A 23,738-nucleotide genomic window follows, 5' to 3' on the forward strand; every position below is an offset into this window, starting at 1 on the left:
AGTGTAATTTGTCTGCCAACTGCTTTAACAAGTGGTGGAAAAACACCTTTATTTCAAAAAGGTAGTAGCACTGTGGGAAACTATACACAGGAATATGCTTGCAGACCTAAACGTCAGATTCATACAATATTCCAAGTACGATTTGAAGTTTCTTACAGAAAATTAAACAGTTAAAACGAAGAGAAAAAACCTCTTAAACAATTCATCTCAATACCGTTCCCCACTACTTTAAAATAGTAAAAAAGAAAAAAAAAAGGGAAGGAATTTGGTAAATGTCAATGAGGTTGTACCTCAGGTGATCTGCATCATTGTTGTTGCCTGTCGTATGTTGATAATATTGATTATTTTTATTGTTATACTTGGTTTAAATGTATATATTCTATGTGTGTGCTTATTTGTGTTGATTAATGCATCTGCAACAAAGTTACATACCAATTAATGCAATGTGACCTACAGCTTCTACATAAACCAAACAGCTGGACAAATTATCAGAAATATCTCTTTAACTTGGGTCACTTAAGAAAAGTGTATCTCCTCCATGAAGGCAGGAGACAGACCACTGTACAAAGTGGATGATTAATGTCTGACACAATGGCCTTTGGCCTCATTATGGCTTTGCTCTCAAACACATGCTCTACAGAGTTTAGATTCATCCCAGCAGTTTTTTTATAGAGTTGAACATGTGTAGGAAACCCGTCTTTGTTTGTCCTGCAGAGTTATTAAACCAGCAAATAATAGCAAAAGTTAAAACAGATGTAATAAAAAGAATAATAAATTATTAGAATAAGACGTGTGTCAACAATGACCCCCCGGGGTTGGAAGAGGGATCAGTGCCCAGGACTGTGACGCAGGTTGGAGCACTGGGTGATAAATGGGGAAAAAATTGGGATAAAAAAAAACAACAAAACAATGACCCTTCAATTTTCCTTCAGAGAAACAGCATCTGATTTGCTTTTATAGATGAAGTCACTTTTGGTATCAAAAGTCAATTCATGATTCAAGTTGGTGCCCAAATACTTGGAATACTAATTTCTGCACCACTGCTTAATTTATGCCGGGGTAAAAGTATTTGCAGATGACACTAGTTTGCTTTGCCATGGTACAAATCTGGAGCAGCTCCTGAGAACAGTGGAAGGGGAGATGGATTTTATGAAAAAGTGGTTTGACACCAATAAACTTTCCCTAAATTTAAGCAGGATCAAGCTTTTAATATTTGGAAACCGAAAGATCAATGAAGACATTTCTATCAAAATCAACAATATTCCCATTGAAAGAGTAACAGAATACGAATTCCTTGGAACACTCATTGATCATAAATTAAAATGGAAATCACACATTAATTATGTCAAAAAGAAAATGTCTAGAACCATTGCAAATGTAAATAAATCAAAAGAATTTTTAAACTCAAAGTCACTCAACCTCTTGTATTGTTCCCTTGTAGTTCCATACATGTCTTACTGTGTGGAGATGTGGGGAAACACATACAAGACTAAAACCAATATTTATATTACAGAAATGAATAATACGTATAATAAAGAGAAAAGCGTTCCATGAGCCCACCAACGCTCTTTTTATAAATTTAAATACTCTCAAATTCTGGGATATAGTCAAGTTGCAAACCTTATTGGTCCCATTCAAAGCTCACAACAATCTCTTTCCACGCAGCATCCAGGAGCTGTTCCAAATCCAGGAAAACAAGTATGAACTGAGAAATGCTGGTTCGTTCAAAAACCAAAAGGCAAGAACAAAGTCAAAAGAACATCGTATTTCAGTAAATGGTGTAAAACTATGGAATTGTTGCGGAAAGGACTTAAGAATGTGTAGTTCAATCCATACCTTTAAAAGAATGTTTAAAATTAAGACTATCAACAGGTATAAAAAAAACTGTAATAAACTGTACGGATATATTGTAATTCATTGACACCAAATTTCATAGTGTAACTATTATTACTGGGCTTTTGTTTGCTTCTTCCCACCCACCATGTAATATATGATAGTGTAACACATGTATTATTGCAGTGTGTGTGTGTGTGTGTGTGTGTGTGTGTGTGTGTGTGTGTATTGATTGTATGATAATAGGGTTATAGGCATCACAAGCTCAGGCTTCAGCTACACCTTTTTTGGTCACATCTTTTTGAGCCGTCTCTGTAGTTCCTCTCTGGTTTTGATGTTTTCCCCATGTGTGCTGTATAATGATGGTTGCACCGATGTAACAGAAAGAAAGAAAGAAAGAAAGAAAAAGAAAAGATGTATCCTAACACCATATAATAAACCTGTACAGCCCACAGTTCTGGGACTGGGGACTGACAATCACAGTCTTCATAATAACTAGTTATGCTATGTCTTGATTCAAAACTATTTTGCCAGCTGTGCAAAGGTGGTGAGGTTGGGATGATCCTGCTAAACACATAGGAGTCTTGACGAAATGTTGCCAACATCTGCTCTATGTGACCTAAAAACAAAACAAAGCAAACGAAAAAAAAAACAGCCAGTCAAAATATGGAGTCAATGACTGGAAGTTGAGTTTGTTTGGACTGAGTCAATCATGTGGCATGAAAAATGAAGTCCAATTTCACCATATATTCCAAACCTTTAATGACCAGGGCGATCAGTGCCCCAAGATGGTTCATTTAGTAACTTTGATGATGAAACATTGACCACTGGAATAATAAAACTCCACCCTTTCTGGACTATATCGGAGACGATGGTGCCCGAGCTCTGCCCAGTGGTCTTGTGGTCCAGCTTGGACTGAGATTTCAAGGTACATTTCCAGGTCTTAGTGTTTAATTGACTCTTTCCCTAATGGTATGTCTGATTACCCTTGAATACACCTTCTGTGTTGGTATTTATTTGGTTGTCTGTTTTTGTTTTTTGTAGTTTTTTTTTCTCTGTGGAGAATGTTTTCCATGTTCTCGGTAAGTTCTATGTTGTAAAAAAAAGGGGTGCACATTTCTGTCATGTCCTTTATTCAACATTGTTTAACCCTGCAAAATTAAACCGAAACTGGGAAATAAAGGTTTATTTATTTTGCTTGTTTATTTTAACCTTTATTTTTACCAGGGAAAAACCTTTTTGACTTAAAATCTCCTTTCCAGGACGGCTGAGAGCAACACTTACTTATATATGTGCAACCACATGTGACTATATCCCCCAAAAATGGAGCACATGTTTTAAGCGGTTGGCTCCTGCACCTGACTGCCTCACACTGGTCTGCTATAGACTTGAGCCTGATTGTGACACAAATCTGGCCAGTACATTGTGAAAACTATAAGAGTCAAATCAAAAAATCAAGTACAGCTGGTTTAATGGTTCACCTCCCTGTTTTCACTGTCCTGGATTCTACTTAAGCCACGCAAGCACTGGCATTATTCAGCCGATCTTCTAGCTTGTCTTTGAACTGTATTTTGTCTAACTTTATTTGCCTGACCATTCCTCAGCCAAGGTTTCTGCGCCTGCTGACGAGAACCCGGAAGCACGGCTGCATCACTCCTGTCCTGTATTCTTTAAACTTGTCACAAGGCGTGGTGTTGAGGACCCAAACGCAAGGAGAGAGAGGGAGGCTGGAGGCAGGAGTTCTCAAAAAACAGAAGGATTTATTCCACAAAAAAGCCAAACTAAAATGCTGCAGAGCAGGATCAAAAACAACTCACGTATACAGGGATCGAAAACCAGGAGTACATGGAGGGAACAAACAGTGCGGACCGACAGGCAACAAAGGAATGACAAGACCAGATATACACAGGGGATAACGAGACACGACGAGACACAGGTGCAGACACAATCAGGGCAAAGGGGAAACAGGAGGGACAGAACTAAAACTCAAACTGGGGGGAAGTGTCAAACCCTGACAAAACTGGCTCCCAGTTGAATTTAGAATCAGTTTTAAGCTCTTTTTTTTTTTCACAAAAAGTGATTGCCTGCCAGAATCTGATTTCTTCTGATTTCTGGCCGCGGGAGCGCGCACAGCAGCCCGTTGAGCGAGAGCGCTAAAACGTCAGATTTTCAGATTATGAAGCTCAAGAATGAGATCAAATCATATTTAGGCAGAAACAACCTTTCATTAACTGTATTTGGCCTTCAATCAGTTTTTGGCACGTGAAAATGCCTATTTTGTGTTGTAATGGTCCTTTAAAAGAGTTAAAAGCAATCATGTGAGCTCTAGTATTTATATTGTAATGTGTGACAGACAGGGAGGAGACGGCTCGTAGTTTCTTGCCAGTTTATTACCGAGCAGGAAAAACAAACAACCAGGTTCTCTGACAATCCCAATGGCAGACTCCACTCTAACGTCTAACGTCTCCGGTAGAACTTAAAACAACCCCTTAACAAGAACAACAAAAGAAGGAAACCCCGGAGTTCTAAACCTCCCGGTGACAGGCAGAGAGGGTCGCTACACTACCACCCCCTTACAAAAGTCCTCGCCCACGAGGGACCAATGAGCCAAAACTAAATAGGCAACTCGGCACACAGTAAAACAACATTCTTTTTTTTTTTTTTTTTTTTTTAAGAACAGGGTGGACTGCATTCCCTTCCACTGAGACTGGGGCGCATTATTGCCCGCTTCTGGAACAAATGGTCTCACTACAACCCAGTACCCCCATAAAAATGAACAAACAAAGTCAAACAAAGTCTCTGAAGCGGCTTGGCGGCCTCCTCTGCCTTTGCGGACGCACCGCCTGGGCGTTTGACAACCCGGGGAACGGGACCGAGGATGCAGCCTCAAATGGGGGAGACAGGGAGGGAGGGGCAGGTGAATCAGTCACTGATGGGCAGCTGACACCCGGTGAATCTGGGTTCCCGGGAGGGGGGACTGGAAGAATGGGGTGGAGTGCTGTGGACACTGACTCAGGAGCCCACCGTGCTCCCGCTGAGGAACTCTCCCCGGAGTGAGACTGAAGTGAAGCGTCCCCTCTGTACGGGGCCAGTCTGTCTCGGTGGAGCGCCACCTTCCTCCGGGTGTGTGGCAGCTGCACTCGGTACACCACTTCTCCCAGCCTTTCCAGTATTCTGCCAGGGCCCACCCACTGGCTGTCTAGCTTAGGGCAACGGCCCTTTTTCCTCTGAGGGAGGTAGACCCACACCAGCTCCTCGGCCCGAAAATGCCTCCCGTGTGCCCTCACATCGTAATTCCGTTTTTGACGCACCCCTGCTCTCAGCTGTTGCTCCCTGGCAAACCTGTGAGCAGACTCGAGCCGGTCCTGCAGCCTGCTAGCATACTCGGGGCCTGGTGGCCAGTTTGGGGAATCTGGTGGCCGACCAAAGGCCAGCTCTGCAGGGGTGCGGAGCTCTCTCCCCAGCATGAGGAGGGTGGGGGTGCAGGATGTGGTCTCCTCCACCGCAGAGCGACACGACATGAGCACCAGGGGGAGGTGGAGGTCCCAGTCACGCTGGTGCTGAGAGGTGAGAATGGCCAGCTGCTGACCCAAGGTGCGGTGGAACCTTTCCACCAAGCCGTCGCTCTGCGGCCGCAAAGGTGTGGTGCGCGTTTTGCATATGCCCAGACGTTCACACATGGCTGCAAACACCCGGGACTCGAAATTTCTCCCTTGATCACTGTGCAGGGCTTCCGGCACTCCAAATCTGCTGAACATGCCCTCCACCAGGGCGTCTGCAACAGTCTCTGCTTCCTGATCTGGGATTGCGTACGCCTCGGGCCATCGGGTGAAATAGTCTATGGCGGAGAGGACGTAACGGTTACCCCGGTCTGAGCGAGGTAACGGGCCCATTATATCTACCGCCACTCTTTCCATGGGAGCCCCCACAGGGAACTGCTGGAGGGGAGCATGGGAACGGTCAGGAGGACCCTTACGCGCAGTACATGCGTCGCAGCAGCGACAAAAGTCCTGTACATCCCTCCTGCACTGCCCCCAGTAGAAGCCCTGTCGCAGGCGTCGGAGTGTCTTAGTGACCCCGAAATGCCCCGACCCGGCGGCTCCATGCATGGCCTTGAGCACCGCCTCCTTCAGGCCCCTAGGGACCACCACCTGCCACCTCTCCTCTCCGGTGGCTGGCTCCTTCCACGCACGTTGCAGGACCCCCTGACAAAGCCGCAGAGCCTCAAACTTGGACCACAGCCCCTTGGTGTGTGTGGAGAGAGCGGACACCTCTTCCCATGGCGGCCGCCGCTGAGCTTCTACCCACTGCCGGACTGGCCGTAGGTCTGCATCCTGCTCTTGATGCTGCCCCCAATCTGCTGTGTCAACTGTCTGTAACTCCCGAAAGATGAACACTTCTGAGCGTCGCCCCTCAGCACAACTCTCCTCCTCCCGTAACTCTCTCTCACGGTCTTCTCTCCGTGCACAGTAGCGGCACCCTTCAGCTGCGCATGGGCGCCGGGAGAGAGCGTCGGTATTGGTGTGACGAGTCCCTGGCCTGTGCTCCACTTTAAAGTGGAAAGCCTGCAGTTCCTCTAGCCACCTGGCTACCTGCCCCTCAGGTTCTTTAAATGTCATGAGCCACTGCAGGGCTGAGTGGTCAGTTCTCACAGTGAAAAGAGGGCCACACAGATAGTACTTGAAATGTCTGATTGACAACACCACTGCCAAGAGCTCCCGGCGGGTGACGCAGTAGCGCCGTTCTGCCTTGCTGAACGCCCGGCTGAAGTACGCCACTACTCTCTCCCCTTCGGGACCCACCTGAGACAGTACACCCCCCACCCCCACACCGCTAGCGTCTGTGTCAAGGGTGAAAGGCAAGGTGGGGTCATAGGGAGTCAAAGTGATAGCTGGCCCCCCTCGGAAGCGTATGATGCTCCTCCCCAGGTCCAGGTGACAGTGCATGGCCTTCAGGAAGTCCAAACCTAGGATGCACTGGTCCTGTACTGCAGCTATCCACACTGGATGACGCACTGCTCTTTTACCAACTTCCACAGTCAGTTGGCACGTGCCTAGCAGCTGGGCCATCTCACCCGTGACCGTGCGCAGCCGTACTGTGGTGGAGTCCAACTGAGTCCCCGCTGGTAGGAAGTCAGGCCTCACCAGGGTTACTGTTGATCCCGTGTCAACTAGGGCCAAGCAGGGCACCCCCTCCACTGAGGCCGGGACATAGCATGAGTCCCCCACACCGGTGTGACCCACTGCTACGACAGGCTCCCAGGCTGCGATGTCCTCTGTTTCCATGGGGGGTGGAGCCCGGCTCTGGCTGCTGTCAGATGGGGCTCCTCCCCCCGCCGAGGGAGAGGTAGGAACCGCTGAGGGTGGGGTGGGGCCCGGGGTCCGCATATCCCTCTCTACGCGTGCCCCGAGCCGTTTCCCTGCCTTGTGTGTGACTGGGGGCACTCCCTCACTAAGTGCCCAGGCTGGCCACAGCCCCAGCAGACCCTAGGGCCCGGGCGTGGTCTGCGTGGCGCCTGCAGCGAGACTGCACGTATCAGTTCGGTTATTTCAGCCACCCAAGCCGGTCTGTCCTCCGTTGGGGAGCTCCCTACTGCAGCCCGGGCCGCAGGTGAAGTTACCCTCTGCTCGCTCCCAGCGGCTCCGCCCCACACCTGCTCTCTCTCTACGGCCAGCTCCAAAGCCGACTGCAAGGTCTGAGGATGCTGCAGCTGCACCTGCACACGCAAGTCAGTGGGGGACAGAGCTCTGATGAACTGGTCTCGGGCTAACTCGCTCTGCACTCCCGGGGGCATGTGTGAATAAGCCCGACGTGTCAGGCTCTCTATGTCGTTGGCTAAGACCCTCAGCGGCTCCCCGTATCTTCTGCAACGGTTGCTCAGCTCCGTCCGCAGGAGCTCCGGCTGAGAACACTGTCCAAAACGCCTCTGCAGAGCTCCCACCAAAGCTTCATAACTACGACGTTACTCAGGGCTGAGCATCAGCAGGCATGAGAGGGCATCCTCTGTGAGGCACAAAGTCAGCTGGAGGGCTTTAGTCTCTATTGTCCATCCCTCTGCCTCCGCTAGTAGGTCAAATTGGGCATGGAAGGCTTCCCACTCTGACCTACCGGAGTATTTGGGTGTTTTGACAGCTGAGCATGACGCAGGGCGGTGGGCGGGGTTTACCTCCCGAGCCTCACTTAAGCGGGTTGGGGGACCGGCTCGAACTGACGGGGAAGGCGTCATGCCCGCCTCACTAGCCATCCTAACAGCTGACTCTCTCAGGCGGTCCTTTGCCTCCCGTGAAAGTCTCTCCATCTCTCTGGCAAAGTCTACTGACCACCCGCCTGCAGCTTCCTCCTCTCCGCCCCTCCTCTCTCCCGTCTTTGGTCTCGCACCGTAATCCATGCTCCAACTGCTGCCAGCCCGCCCGTTAACTAGAGCCGCCGTCACTGAAGATTTTTTTTTTTTTTAATCTTCCTTTCCTCCTTTCTTTCTTTCTTTCTTTTTCTTCTCTGGCTTGTCCGATGTCCGAATTTTCACTTCTGACACCAGTGTAATGTGTGACAGACAGGGAGGAGACGGCTCGTAGTTTCTTGCCAGTTTATTACCGAGCAGGAAAAACAAACAACCAGGTTCTCTGACAATCCCAACGGCAGACTCCACTCTAACGTCTAACGTCTCCGGTAGAACTTAAAACAACCCCTTAACAAGAACAACAGAAGAAGGAAACCCCGGAGTTCTAAACCTCCCGGTGACAGGCAGAGAGGGTCGCTACAATATTATGAAGCTCAAGAATGAAATCAAATCATATTTAGGTAGAAACAACCTTTCATTAACTGTATTTGGCCTTCAATCAATTTTTGGCAGGTAAAAAGACCCATTTTCAGGGGAGAAATCAGATTCTGGCAGGCAATCACTTTTTGGCACGACACCGGTTCTTGCTGGTGCAGGTTGGAGCTCGGGGACAGGCGGGAGTGGGTGTAGGGCGACGTATTCCTCGGACTCGGTACTTGGAGCCGGGGGCGGGGAGGTTGGTGGTGCTGGTCTGACCCCGCTCCCAGATGGCTCATCCACCGGTTCCGACAGCCCCTCGTTCCCCAGGACATCTACCCCGCCCTCAATGCCCTCAGATGCCGTATTGCCAATTATGGCCATCACCTTCTCTTCATCTGGCGTGAGCCGCAGCTGCGCGTCTCCACACACCCGCCGTGTGTCTCCAAACATCCGCAAATTCAACGTTGATGAATGCAATATTCTGTTTAATAGTGAAAAAGGCAGCTAAATAAACTTCAGAATATTTTTTTGAGGTGAAGGATTCTGTTTTATAGTCACGAGAATACAATGTGGTCCTATATGCTGTTCGTTAAGATAATTTGTCCTAATTCGTCCATCTTTCACATTTAATAACAAAACAATACATTTCCTCATTATTCTCTTACCAAGACTACTTCTTATTTAGTTGCCGTCTTGTTTTCACCATGAAAAAGGGTCATTGAAGTATAATAGTATAATAACACACATAACGCGCAGGCAGCAGGGAATTAGTGCGTTAGGTAGCAGTGCTGCGTGTGAAAATGCGCTGATAGTGATCGATGATCGATTTGCCTGGCATCGATTGATTTGGTTTCAGAACCGGACAGCTCCTCCAAAGAGCTTCTGAAAGAGCGAAACTAAAGAACGGTGTTAAGAAGTCATCTGGGAAACACCCGTATCTTAGGGTTCTCTCTTAGTTGAAACCTTCTTTGAACCTCTCTTAAATCCTTAAGAGAGGTTGGATCTGGGAAACCCGGCCAATAACAGTCTGTTGAAGCTTCACAGCTGTGGCAGAGCCAATAATGACTTGTTGGGTAAAATGAGCCGCATAACACCTCAGTTTCCCAGATGAAGACAATCAGGGTGAACCCTTCCCTCTGCTGATGGTGTTTCTTCATGTCTTTCAGTCACATGTGGATAAGATGAGGTCAGAGGAAAAATGTTTAGCAAGTACATTTAAATGGTGAGGGAGTCAAGCACATCAGACAAAACCATACCAAAGTATAAAATTTGAGACTTATCTTGCAAACGTAGATGACTATTATTACAGGAAACACTTACTCTCTGTGTTCTGCTGCTGAAAAAAAGGAAAACATGCTTGTTTGTATGTTAGCGCGAGTACTAGTTGGATACTTGCCAGAATGAATTACTGACAAGGATTAGAAATAACACTATATAAAACAAACTACACTCTCTGGAACATTTATCTAAATATATCTAACCTCGGATAGTGGCTCTGGACCATATCCAGTGGAATATATGCGTAAAAACATGGACAGTGGGGACAGTACTGTAGTGCATTGTGGGGGACCTCAAATTGGGGTGTACAGGTAGTACATGATGGGACACAGCAGACTGGACTGAGCTGCTTGTGAGACAGAGAAGGGACTGCTGCCCTGCTGCTCTCCTGCTGCCGGACTATCTCCCTGCATTGATGCAAATGGTTCACTAACTCGCTTCCTCTTGGGTCCATATTCATAATCTGGTACGACAGGGAGACCCAATGAGAGAGAACACCAGAGATGAAACATACCGGTACTTCTTATCATAGCCACATCCACCTGTGTAATGGTTCATACCAGAAAACCGCTGTCCATGTATGTGCTTCAGTTTTTCAGCAACGTCATAGTAGGGTTCCACCTGTTCCTCGCTGAGCTTGGACCTCTCACTTCCAGCTGAACACTGGGGAGCCGGTGCCCACCCCGTACGCTTTCTGCAGGGCCTTTCGGTGGATGCGAGACCACACAATAAAGGCATTCATTCTCCTTTTTATGCGTATGTTATGATTTTGCAGGGATTTCAGCTCCATCAGGTCTGAGGGAAACATTTGGAGATTGATTGGTTCGGTTGCCGCAGAAGAAAACAAAAACATTTTTCAGAGTAAGACATGAAGTACTGAAGTACTTTAGATGTTTTGATCACGAGACACTAGCCAAGATTTTTTTTAAAGTAAGGTAAATAAAATTGATGATGATAAAAAAGATATGGTAGAGATAAAATAAAAGCATCAAATATGTTGATAGAATAGACCCAAGGCAATCCCAGTGGCCCAAATAAAAACAAATCATATAGATAATAGATGGACATGTGACAGATATAAACCAAGGACAAAAGTTGGGATAGTAACTTTTCTGAATGTCTATCAGTTTTCAATAAAACCATAACAATTCCTATGTCATATTGACCCAAAAGTGAGGTTTTCTAATAATTTTGACATAAAAGTCCTGAATCTTACTTCATTGCACATTTCCAGCAGTCACTGTCTTCATTCCCGTAGTACTGCCATCTCCTGGAGTTAAACTTCTGACACCTCCCCAGATTGCCTTCATTTTGTCCCACTTTTGTGTCAATTTAGCTTGGAAATATAGAAGTACCACTGGCAAATTTAAATTAGCTTTACACCAAGACCTTTCTCAGTCTGATTATCTTTGCTGTTCACAACAAACCAAATTCCTCTCTCCAGCCCTTGAAACACGCAGATTTACTATAAATCTCATCAATGGGGATTTTAACTTTTAAAAATGCAATAAAAATTAACTGAACGGTATAGAAATTACCTTGATTCAGTTCAACAAATCAAAGTTATTTACGTTTTTTATAAAATCAGTATAACATTTTTGGAATGTAATAACAATTTGCACAAAGTGAAGTTTGAAGTTTGCAGAAGGAGCAGACGCTCCTGTGAACGGAGCCAGGTGGGTGTTGGACAGACCCAAGCCCCCCCCTAACAAACACATCAGGACTGATTGCAATTCTTAAAGAAATCCATGGTGAACAGCACAAGACTGGTCCCTCGGCATTTCCTCAGATAAAGCCAACAAGTCCTGCATCCTGCTTACAGTGAAACATAACAACAATTAGATTACAAGTGTATTGAATATAATAAGTATAGATACATGACTGAACAACTATTTAATCATACAAAAAGTACACAGACACTACAGCTTACAGTCTTCTTTTATTACAAGGACTCTTACATAGATTCAGTGTTTCCATGGAGCGGTTTCTTGCATCATCCACCACCGTAAATGTAACATTTAGCACATTAGTTCACGCTGCAGCCACTTCAAATAGCAGTGGGACAAGTAATGACATTTAAAATTGTGTCCCATCTTTCACTAAACACAGCACTGAGGGCCTTTTCTCTTCCCGTTAGCCTTTAAAACAGTTGTGAGCATTGTAACATTTAATCCAGTTTATTATCACTGCCCTGCTCAGTGATAGTGAAATTCATAATGTCTCAAGTGTCCACCACACTTAAAAATATGACATTCAACCTTTTCAGTGAAGCTTACACGTGACAAGAGAAGCTGCTGAACCCAGAATAAAGGTTTAGAGTGAAGCTTTGAGTAGAAAGCCTAACTCCCTGCAGTTCCACTTCAGGTTGCAGGACTTGGAGTGTGATATAAGATCTGTCCTCACACATGTCGGGGTATTTCATCGGTTTTAACGTTAACATAAGAAAAATGGTTTCTCCCTCCAGACATCCGTAGGCACCTTTGTGGTTTCAAAAGACAGATTTAAATACTCTGTTTACATTTTTGCACTACCCAGTTTATACATAACATTAAATTAATTTGATTTTTTTTATAAAAACAGGGTGGGGGGGGGGGGGGTTCTGCCTCATTTGGGCCTTTTGGGGTGTTGGATTAAATAATTGAAATTCAAAACAGGAGACATGAAGTGATTTCCTCAGACTGAGTTATTTATCATGTACATATGGATAAATGGTACAACGTTATCTTCACAGCTCGGATCTTGAGATGAAGAGTGACAGATGACATTCATCATAGTTCACCCCAAACCTGCCCAGAGCTCAGCACCAACAGCAACGCGTGTCGTCTACTACACATACTTTCATGGGGCCACCTTTACAAAAAGATTAAGTGCTTACTGTTAGATAAGCAATATTACATCCAATTGCTAATAAAAAGCTTCATTTGTCCTGGTGGTGTGTTAAGTGCACAGATGAGATCAAAACTTCAAATAATACCCCAGCACTAATAATTTTTCAAATGAGAAGTTCAACATTCCTTAAAAATATATACGCCTGCAGAAAACATTATTGGAATTTTGGCAACAGTCTGTTAACCTCAAATGCACCTGAGGTTAACCTGGACACCAAGTTCACTGGAATATCACCCAACTGGTTCTCCCTATTTAGTATTCATCACATATGTCAGAAGATGAACACTAAAGCAGTCAAACTATGGAAGCTCCTTTTCAAAGTGTAAAAAAAAAAAAAATCCCCCATTTGTGGCAGTAAACGGTGCTGAAAGTTGAAGAATGAGCCCTGACATCTGCAACAGCGGAATTTCATTAGGTGGCATTAGCAATTAACTCACACAGGTTTGAATCACTTAGTTTTTGTCACTGGTCGTTTAAATCTGGGAAAATCTTTGTAAATGTGTAACCAGCTGTTTCATTTTTGAAGTAGATTATGTATGATTACCGCTCTGGATATGATGATTATGGGATGCCGGTGACACAATGGGGAACTTAATATATTTTTGGGGCCGAGGCATCCGGACGACGAGTTGGGGGGGAAAAAAACCCCAAAGTTCAGCTAACAGACTTGAGCTTGGACCAGGGGTTGGTGCCACGCACCTCCAGCGGGGGGTTGTCGTGAAAGATGTGGTTGCACAAATCCTCCAGAGGAGGCTCAGGATCTGTGGTGGCAAACTGAGCAGCATCTTCAATGTTCTTCCTCACTTCCACGTCAATCTCCTGCAGACACAAAACAGACAAACATGGATAGTCTACTGATATTTGGTTTTTAGTAAAGCAAGCAAAAAAAACATGGTTATGTACTGTAGACATCAACAATCATTACATCAACTCAGCACGTGTTGTAATGAATTACTGGATGGCTTAGGCAAAGACGAGATAATAACAGCGCTGGGAAAGTTAATGTACAGTTGTGTGAAAAAGTGTTTGCATCCTTCCGGATTTCTTCTTTTGTCGCACTTAAATGTTTCAGAACAAATTTAAAGGGGACCTATTATGAAAAACAGTTTTTTTCTTGCTTTAACATATATAAAGTGGTCTCCCCTCAGCCTGACAACTCAGAGAAGGAGGAAAGCAACCAAATTCTGCAGTGTCTGTACAGCCGCCCGGATGAGCCGTCCAGTGTGATGTGGATCTACGAGCCTCCCGTCGTTACGTAACGATGGGAGCGATACGTGAAACCCATTCAGGCAGCCAATCAGCACAGAGCCTCATTATCATAGCCCCGCCCACTCAGAATCCTGCATAGATAATGAGGTTAGAGAATGGGAAGATAAAGACATGGATCAGAGGCTGGATTTCTAATTTATTTAGCAAAAAAAATTAAATAAATAATAATAATAATAATAATAATAATAATAATAATAATAATAATAATAATAATAATAAGTATTAGATGCCATAATAGGTCCCTTTAAATATTAGACAAAGATAACACAAGTAAACACAAAATGCAGTTTTAAATGAAGGTTATTATTATTAATGGGAAAGAAAAATCCAAACCTAAATGGCCCTGTGTGAGAAAGTGATTCCCTCTAAACCTAATAACTGGTTGTTCCACCCTCAGCAGCAACAACTGCAATCAAGCGTTTGCCATAACTAGCAATGAGTCTTTTCCAGCTGTGGAGGAATTCTGGCCCACTCATCTTTGCAGAATTGTTGTAATTCAGCAACATTGGAGGGTTTGAGAGCATGAACCTCCTTTTTAAAGGTCATGCATCTCAATGGGATTCAGGTCGGGACTTTGACTAGGCCTCTCCAACGTCTTCATTTAGTTTTTCTGAAGCCATTCAGAGGTTGCTGGTGTGTTTTGGATCATTGTCCTGCTGCAGAACCCAAGTGGCTTCAGCTTGAGCTCACCAACAGATGGCCGGACATTCTCCTTCAGGATGTTTTGGTAACAGCAGAATTCATGGTTCCATTTACCACAGCAAGTCTTCCAGGTCCTGAAGCAGCAGGACAGCCCAGACCATCACACTACCACCACCATGTTTTACTGTTGCTAGGATGTTCCTTTTCTGAAATGCTGTTACTTTTACACCAGATGTAATGGGACATAGAACTTCCAAAAAGTTCAACTTTTGTCTCGTCAGTCCACAGAGTATTTCCCCAAAAGTCTTGGGGATCATCAATATGTTTTCTGGCAAAACTGAGACGAGCCTTTATGTTCTTTTTACTCAGCAGTGGTTTAGGTCTTGGAACTCTGCCATGCAGCAATTTCTGCCTCGTCTCTTTCTTAAGGTGGAGTAATGAACACTGACCATAACTGAGGCAGGTGATCCTGCAGGTCTCTGGATGTTGTTCTGGGTCTTTACTGACCTTAATGGAGCAGGTGAGGCCTGCAGGTCTCTGGATGTTGTTCTGGGGTCTTTACTGACTCTTGGATGAGGCGTCGCTGCTCTTGGGGTCATTTTGGTCGGTTCCTCCTGGGAAGGTTCACCACTCTTCCATGTTTTCTCCATTTGTGGATAACGGCTCTCACTGTGGTTCGCTGGAGTCCCAAAGCTTTAGAAATGGCTTTGGAACCTTTTCCAGACTGAAAGATCTCATTACTTTGTTTCTCATTAGTTCCTGAATGTCTTTGGACGGCAGCATGATGTCTAGCTTTTGAGGATCTTTTGGTCGACTTCTCTTTGTCAGGCAGGTTCTATTTAAGTTATTTCTTTATTGAGAACCAGTGTGGCAGTAATCAGGCCTGGGTGTGGCTGGAGAAACTGAAATCAGCGTTCCAAAGATGTGATAAACCACAGATAATTTAATTTTTCAGACAGGGCCATGTACGTTTGGATTTATTTTCCCCTTAATAATAAAAACCTTCATTTAAAAACTGCATTTTGTGTTTACTTGTGTTATCTTTGTCTAATATTTAAATTAGTTTGATGATCTGAAACATTTAAATGCGACAAACATGCAAAAAAATAAGAAATCAGGAAGGGGGCAAACACATTTTCACGCAACTGTAGCTCATTTTTTGCAGTGTATGGTTTATTGAGATTCTAATGAGTGCTACGATCAGTGGCGTCGCCTGGCCTGGGCATCCGGGGCTTTGGCCCCGGACGTTTTTTCTTTAGCCCCGGATAATTCAACTTCAGAAGAAAAAAAATCATAACTGTACATTACGAGTCACTAAAGAAGTTGTAGTTTTCCATTATCAGTGAATGCAACAAGGGATGACATCGAGACACCAAGACCAATCAGAGAGATGGATTGCGTCCCGTATTGAACTAATACGGGACGCGATTTGTCCCGTATTTTCATTAACCCCCCATACACACGTCTGTCACACACACATCAACACTAAATTTAACAATAATGAACAAAATAAAACACAGGAAACATTAAGGCCAGCAAAATCTTTGTGGCGGGACAACAGGACCTGCTGCGTCTGTGCGCAGATCTTTCTATGTGTGTGCCAGACAGCCGGGAGGACTCGGGCTTCCCCTCCAGGTAGGGCTTGGGAATTGGGAATTAAAAGTTCTGTATGGAACCAATACGGACATATATTATGCCAGGCCCGGTTCTACGAGGGTGCATAAGCAAGCATTGCATCCTCAGTTGAAACGACGAAAAGAAAACTGACAAATTCGCCCGCGTTAAGCCTGATTTATGGTTCTGCGTTAAATTGACGGCGTAGGGTACGCGGCGACGCGCACCGTACGTTCGCGTCCCCGCTTATTATACGCCGTAAGCTCTGCGTTGGTGCAACGCGGAACCATAAATCAGCCAGTGTCCGTCACGCATCTGCGTCCAGCAGTTACCTGCACCAGCAAGACGCTGCTCTCTGATTATGGCTCACAGTTTATGAAAACCCCAAATAAAAAATAAATTAGAGAATATTTTATGAAATCAATAATTCAAAAATTCCATCATCAAAATTATAACAAATAAAGGTTCAGCATATCTTGCTTTGCATGTAATAAGACTAGGTAATATATTAGTTTCACCTTTTACGTTGAATTATTGAAATAAATTAACTTTTACACCATATTTTAGTTGAATTATTGAAATAAATTAACTTTTACACCACATTCCAGTTGAATTATTGAAATAAGTTAACTTTTACACCAAATTCTAGTTGAATTATTGAAATAAATTATTTTTGACATCATATTCTAGTTGAATTATTGAAATAAGTTAACTTTTACACCATATTCCAGTTGAATTATTGAAATAAGTTAACTTTTACACCAAATTCTAGTTGAATTATTGAAATAAATTAACTTTTACACCATATTCTAGTTGAATTATTGAAATAAGTTAACTTTTACACCATATTCTAGTTGAATTATTGAAATAAGTTAACTTTTACACCATATTCTAGTTGAATTATTGAAATAAGTTAACTTTTACACCATATTCTTCACCTGTAGCAATATTCTACACCTTGGCTGATGTGGACGTACAGAGCATAGGCATATTTCAGCTGCTATATGGTTGGCTGTCTGTACAGTCATGCAAGTTCAATGCTATTAAAGAACACGTTATTTCATATAAAATAAACACATTTTTATGCAGTTTAGAAGTTCTGGGGCTTTTTTTTGGCTCCTGCGCTGCTGAAATCGGGGCGTCCTTTATTTCTATTTCTGAAAGGTGGCAACCTCTTTTTGCTTTAATTCCTGTGTTATCTATAAGTGAATCACCCTGTTCCTATCAATATAATATGTTTTATTCTGGTACATTTTGGCAGTGTTTGGCTGTAGACAAGACGCAATAAGGCTCAAGAAAGCATTGAGCTTTTTTCCCCAGGTAGGATCCCATAGGCTTCCCTATAAGGGTCTGGGCTCAGCCCCCAATGTTCTCAGTCCCAAGAAACGCCCCTGGTACGATAGATGCTAAACCACTAAATCTTGCATTTTCTTTTGTACACTCAAGAAAATATTCCTAACCTAAAAGGAATAACTTCAGCAGTTTGTGCACAATATAAATGTTAACTTGTAGTTTGCTAAACTGCAGGTGCCTGTGGCATCGTGCACACGCTGAGAAAAGAAAGCATCCTGAGGATATGATGAAGTTCTTTGGATTATAATTCTGTCAAAAACAGTCAAATGATTTCAAATGGCTGCCATTAACTAAACATGATTCAAAAGTATTTCTCGTAAGGAGAGTAGTTGTGAAAAAAATCTGTTGGCATAAGTGGTTTTGTTTAAGTTCCATAATAATATTAACAACAACTGCTTCCGTCATACCTAAACACGTGGTTCACTCCTCTACACATTTGCATTTTTCAGCAAAGAAATACACATACTTTATTAGTAATGTTGTATATTGATTGTTTCTTTTTAGTTTGCATATGGTCATTTGTAACCATGACGACCTAAGATATTTAGGCTTTTTTCCTCTGTAATATGGAGTTGTGTTTTATGCCTGTTTTCCTTATTCATTTTCTAATTATTTAAAATAAAGATCAATCTGAAGATCCCAGAGAAAAATGAAATGAAAATTAAATAAAAATAAAAGATACAGAATAGGTGTGTTGGTTTTAGTTTTTTTTCCTCCACGGCATTACTTGATAAAAGTGTGTCTTTTTCCTTTGCAGACAGGAAGAAGTGATTACCTTGAGCTCCTCCACGCTGGCCATGTTGTTGCTGAGCATCCGGTCCTTCAGCAGGGAGATGGGGTCGCTCTTACTGCGGACTTCCTGGATCTCCTCACGTGTGCGGTAGCTAGAGAGGTAGAGGGTGGTGCAGGGATGGACTAAAATAATCAGCTTTACACTAGGCATCTTCAAGTCCTGATTATCAGGAGAACACTGCTTTTGCTAAGCCGTTTCATTAACTGATTTAAGCTCATTGTACAAAAGCTTTCATAATTTTGAAGCTGCTGGATGATCTGTCTGTTTTGTACATGAAGACAAGCAAATCTATGAATGAAACTAAATTAAGCTGCTTTGATTTGTAATGCCTCCACATTTAGTTTTTTTTTAATTTCATCCAGCTGTTAATCTGCAACAGCCAATACCAATATTAGTAGTGTTTGTTCAGTTCATCTGGTCAGGACACTGCAAAGCCACTATGGAGGAAAGGAAAGTACAGGAAGACTACAGGAGCTGTGGCAGGAGCAAGGGGCAGCAGCGGAGGGAAGAGAAGATTTAGATGTGACTTCATTCTAACACCTGAATGGCAACAGGTGAGAGAAGCAAGCATTGATAGTTTACCTGACACCAGGATCACTCATACTGTGTCCATGATAGCGGTACGTCTGCAGCTCCATGAGAATGGGACCCTGATGAAGAATGAAATCAAAGCAACTAAGATAAGACAATGACATCCACACTTGTTTTACAGTTCAGTGTTTTAACCAACCTTTCCAGACCGGCAGTGGTCCGCCGCAAATCTGGATGCTTCCCGAACACACAGGACATCCATGCCATCCACCTGGATTTCAACCAAAACACAACAAAAAAACCCTAAATGTTGAATTGAGATATTTTATGTGCAGACATACAAATGACACTGAAAGTATGAGAGGAAGGGAAAACAAACAACCAAAAAGGTATAGGTTGAAATAACAGCTTATTTTACCAATTATTTATACAAAACAGAAGAAAAACTAAGATTTTTGGATAAGTAAAAATTAAAGTAACAAGTTTAATTAAACTTTAAAATGAAAACTAATGTGTAAAGAAGAACCCCGTCAAGAATATGAGTAATGTATAATTAACCAGGAGCATGAAAGACATTAACACGACCTGAATAACACTCAAAATTAGTTAGTTAATAATAAGAAGTTAATAAATTAGAAACTCAGGGAACTGTACCGATTGAACTTTGAAGTTTATAAATTCTTTGAATGAATATTTTCTGACTTATTTCACCATTTGACATCCCTCAGTTAGTCGAGTTGGGCCATCTATTTCACTTGGATGTTGTGTCATAATTTTTTTTAATTCATAGATTGTATCATTCTTAAGTTTGATAACTAGATAAGAACTTTGTTGGTCATGTGATATATTTTTACAATTTTGGTCACATATTTATTTTCAAATTGTGACACTCCCACCCTCACGCAGCTTAAGCATTTTCCCCTTTCGGTAGAAATCACCTCTTTTCCACCAAAATTAATAAATAAATATGACCAAGAGTTTCTATTTTTCTCACTTATTAAGAGAGCATTTCTCCCAAAAAATAAGATCTTAATTACAGAGCACGAGTCAGGCTTTTTGTGCTGGTTTTAGAACAGTTGAAGAACATCTTTATACGATGATCTTTATACATACGGCACTTTTCCACTAGTACCTACTCTGCTCTTCTCATCTCAACTTGACCTGGTTTCTTTTCCAATTCCTGGAGCAGAAGTAGGAGGTTGGAGAGAAGCTGCTGTGACGCATTTGATTGTGTATCTAAACGGAGAAGACAACAACACTAAAGATGTAGAACCTGGAGGAGATGATAGATGTGCTGCTGGGTCTGTGGCTTGTGTTTGATATCAAGTTAAAAAATGAAAGAGAGAGAGAAGCTTCAAGCAGCAAGTCTTTTTTTTTTTTTTTTCCCCCCGTTGGGAGCCGCGAGCGGCTGAGAAGTGACAGAGCTCCTGGTAGATCTGGTCGTTCCTTATCGCCCGTCTAGATCCCTTTTTAATTCTCTCCTCAGCACCAGGTTTATGAACATCTGCACCTCAGAGTTGGATCACCAAACAGACTTTTGCTGCCGTTGATGGTTGAATAAAATGAACCAGAAGCCGTCAGAGTCTCTTTCTCTGATTTCCTCCTCCTGACTCAGACGTCTGACTCCAACCCCCCGACCAATCGGTGGCCTGTAGTGTGATGATGTCAGATACAGCCGACTCAGCCGCTTAGAACCTCAGCAGAATAGTTACGGAAAAGTATCTACTCGGCACGTTAGACCCCTGGTGGAGAAGAACCAAACCGAGTGGAGGAGAGCTTCTGTTACCCGACTCTTTTCCTGGGCTACTTCTGATCTGTTTGCCAAAATATGCTTTTGATCCTCTTAGAATGTGATACTTTTTTTCTTTTTCTCTAGTGGTTAAAAAAAAAAAAAAAAAAAAAAAAAAGTGGGAAAAAAACAAAAAAAAAAAAAAAAAATCAACAAGCTGAAGCGTACCCTCAGCCCAGGAATAAACTCTCCCCTCTTGTAGTAGTCTGTGCTGGCTGCAGCTCGCTCCACCGACGTGCCCATCCCATACCTGTTGTTCTCACAGATGAAGATGAGGGGCAGCTTCCAAAGAGCTGCCATGTTATAGGTTTCAAAGATCTGACCCTGTGAAGGGCACAAGGGTTTATCATTATTATCATCATTGTTACAGAGAAAAACAATATGCATTTATCTGGTTTTGTTGATTGTAATAACTGACATAAGAATCTACCAAACTCAATATTATGGTGAAATAGACCATCTTATGTAACAGTTCCAGTTTGAACTAGGATTAGCAGATTAACAGATACCAAAAAAGCCTGGCCTTTTTAAAGTGTTGTACGATGCGAGACTAAAACCATCAGTGATTTCTGTGCCGTACCTGGTTGGCAGCACCATCCCCATAGAGACAGACACACAGCTCATTGTTACCCTGATACTTGCAGGCGAGAGCCACACCAGCACCCAGAGGAACCTGAGAACAAGTTGAAATGGAAATCCAAACATTTTCAGCCCAAAGACTGCAATCAGAACTCAAAGTTCAGTATTCTTTGTTTTATTGTGCGTGACTTGCCCTTTAGGCATATTTTCCATTTCTCTTTTTTGTAAATTAACTATGAATTACTTATTCATTTTATTAATTCAATAGCAAAGTTTGATACATTTCACCAGCCAACAGTTATCACACTGTTCAGCCGGTAACAAACACCTACCGGTATATTCAATTCCTGAGTAACTTACCATAATTGCAAAAGACTGCAAACAAGCTGCAGGATTGAGTGGCACTACACCAATAACATTGCAATCATTCCTTTTCATAGTAAATCATAAATGCTTTTTCCAAGTACATTCACCAACTACAAGAGTCATGATAACAAGGTAACAGTTAACCAATTAAGCTTCAAGGACCATTTTAGTAGACTTCACTGACACACCTGAGCGCCGACAATTCCATTTCCTCCGTAAAAATGTTTAGTGTACATATGCATCGAGCCTCCTTTGCCTTTTGCGATGCCGCCTCTTCTCCCTGTATCAAAAAACAAAAACACTGAATGTTTGTATTTATCCGAGTTTAACGTCACTCCTGTGTTCCAGGCTGCATCTTCATAAATCCCCCTTATTCTGCTGCTCCACTGTGTCAGTGCTCTGATTTAAGTGACAGCTGTATCTCTCCTACTTGCCAGGGAAAGCTGCTCACAAGCAAACAGACATATTCTTATACCATTTCTGAACTACAAAGTGTATTCATAGAGCTGCACCGGAGGATCACATAGGCAACTTGGCTTTACTGTGTTCAGTGGAAAAACCCTTACAAGCCCAGCCCATACCAACAGATCAAGACTGGGGAAAAAATCAACAGAAACATCCCAAGACTGCAGACTCACCAGTGAGTTCAGCCAAGATCTCCTTCACAGTCCCCCCCCGGGTGTAGCTGTAGCCGTGGGCGCGGTACGCAGTGATCAAGTGGTCGGACAGATTAATGGCTGCTTCAATACCAACCGCACAAGCTTCCTGTGAAGAAAACAAGTAGCAAGACAAATGTGGAAATATACTCAGAAAATAAAATAATCACAAAACAAAAATAAAATAATCACAAAACAAATTAAACAATAGAGGGAATGCGCATGACGTCACAGATGCGACTTCACAGCAGGTTACGCCCACTGAGTGGCAGAAAGACTGAGTGTCAGAAAGACTGAGTGGCAGAAAGACTGAGTGGCAGCGTAAACTTTCAGTTTGAGCAACTGAAAACATCTAAAATGGGAAAGAGCTGTTGTGTGATCGACTGTACTCATAGATTTAGCAAGAAATCAGAGTTATCGTTTTACAGACTGCCAAAAAATAAGCTTAAGAGAGACAAATGGATCGCTGCAATTCACAGAAACAACTGGATTCCAGACACCGAAACGTGGATTTGCGGTTCCCATTTTGTATCAGGTAATGTTGGATTTTTGGGTAGCTAACGTTAAACGGTCAAATCATAAAGTTCGGTGTCCTCATCACTTTAATTTCGCCAACAAATCCTGCCTTGAAGTCGGACCAAGCGTCAAGACTTTTGTAAGCCTTCAAGCTTTGCTTCATGTATTTCCCCGGTGTAGAAATTGGATTCGTGGCCAAATATTAATGTCCATGGACCAGTGGTTCTTGGGGAAACTGTACGGGTCACTGTCAAGTCCAACTGCCTTTAATTTAAGCCGATAATCAGCTGTTATCCTGTCTTCTCCACTAGTTGGAGCTGTTTTTGCTGATGTTTTGCCACTCAGTGCGATTAAGTGTGGTGACGTCAATGTAGGGCCGGGCGATATATCGAGATTTTAATATATATCGATATATTTTCAAACGCGATATGGTACGAGAGAATATCGTTTATATCGATTTAATTGAAAAAAAATATATATATATATTTTTTTTTAATGATTTTGATATAGCTTATTTTGTGACAAATTGACTTGAATGTTTTATTTGTTGTTTGCACAACTGTCAACCTCAGTGGAAAAGTCTGCCTGTTTCTGTCTACATTGTATTAATTGCACAGTGTATTTTAATGTAATTGTTATGCAGGAAAGGGATACTTGTTTTATTTTATTCAAGAAGCATTTTTATTCTATATATGCAGGCAGTTTATTTTTATTTCATTTGTTTTATACATTTTGATATTGTGCAGACCTCTGTTAACAAAGGAACCTGTGTGACGTTTGGCAGGAGGCTTTGTATTAAAACTGACTGTTTTTTTAAGGGTTTGCCTCAGAAAAAAATGAAGCTAACAGAGATGCTATGCTATAATGCTTTGG

General features: G+C 42.9%; 1 protein-coding gene across 1 annotated transcript in view; it reads right to left on the reverse strand.

Annotated features, from left to right (window-relative positions):
* Window positions 1-12,533: 12,533 nt before the first annotated feature.
* The window catches only part of pdha1a (pyruvate dehydrogenase E1 subunit alpha 1a), a 65,257-nt gene continuing 54,052 nt past the window's right edge, over window positions 12,534-23,738 (reverse strand). Inside the window, exons 5-12 of the mRNA XM_061739557.1 lie at window positions 22,332-22,458; window positions 21,882-21,973; window positions 21,329-21,421; window positions 20,917-21,072; window positions 19,159-19,230; window positions 19,011-19,078; window positions 18,411-18,519; window positions 12,534-13,576 (exon numbers count right to left, since the gene is read on the reverse strand). Coding sequence (XP_061595541.1) covers window positions 13,412-13,576; window positions 18,411-18,519; window positions 19,011-19,078; window positions 19,159-19,230; window positions 20,917-21,072; window positions 21,329-21,421; window positions 21,882-21,973; window positions 22,332-22,458 — 882 coding nt within the window. The 3' untranslated portion in view covers window positions 12,534-13,411. The remainder of the gene's footprint in view (window positions 13,577-18,410; window positions 18,520-19,010; window positions 19,079-19,158; window positions 19,231-20,916; window positions 21,073-21,328; window positions 21,422-21,881; window positions 21,974-22,331; window positions 22,459-23,738) is intronic.

This window comes from Cololabis saira, chromosome 14 (assembly GCF_033807715.1).
Source record: "Cololabis saira isolate AMF1-May2022 chromosome 14, fColSai1.1, whole genome shotgun sequence".
Lineage (NCBI taxonomy): Eukaryota > Metazoa > Chordata > Actinopteri > Beloniformes > Belonidae > Cololabis > Cololabis saira.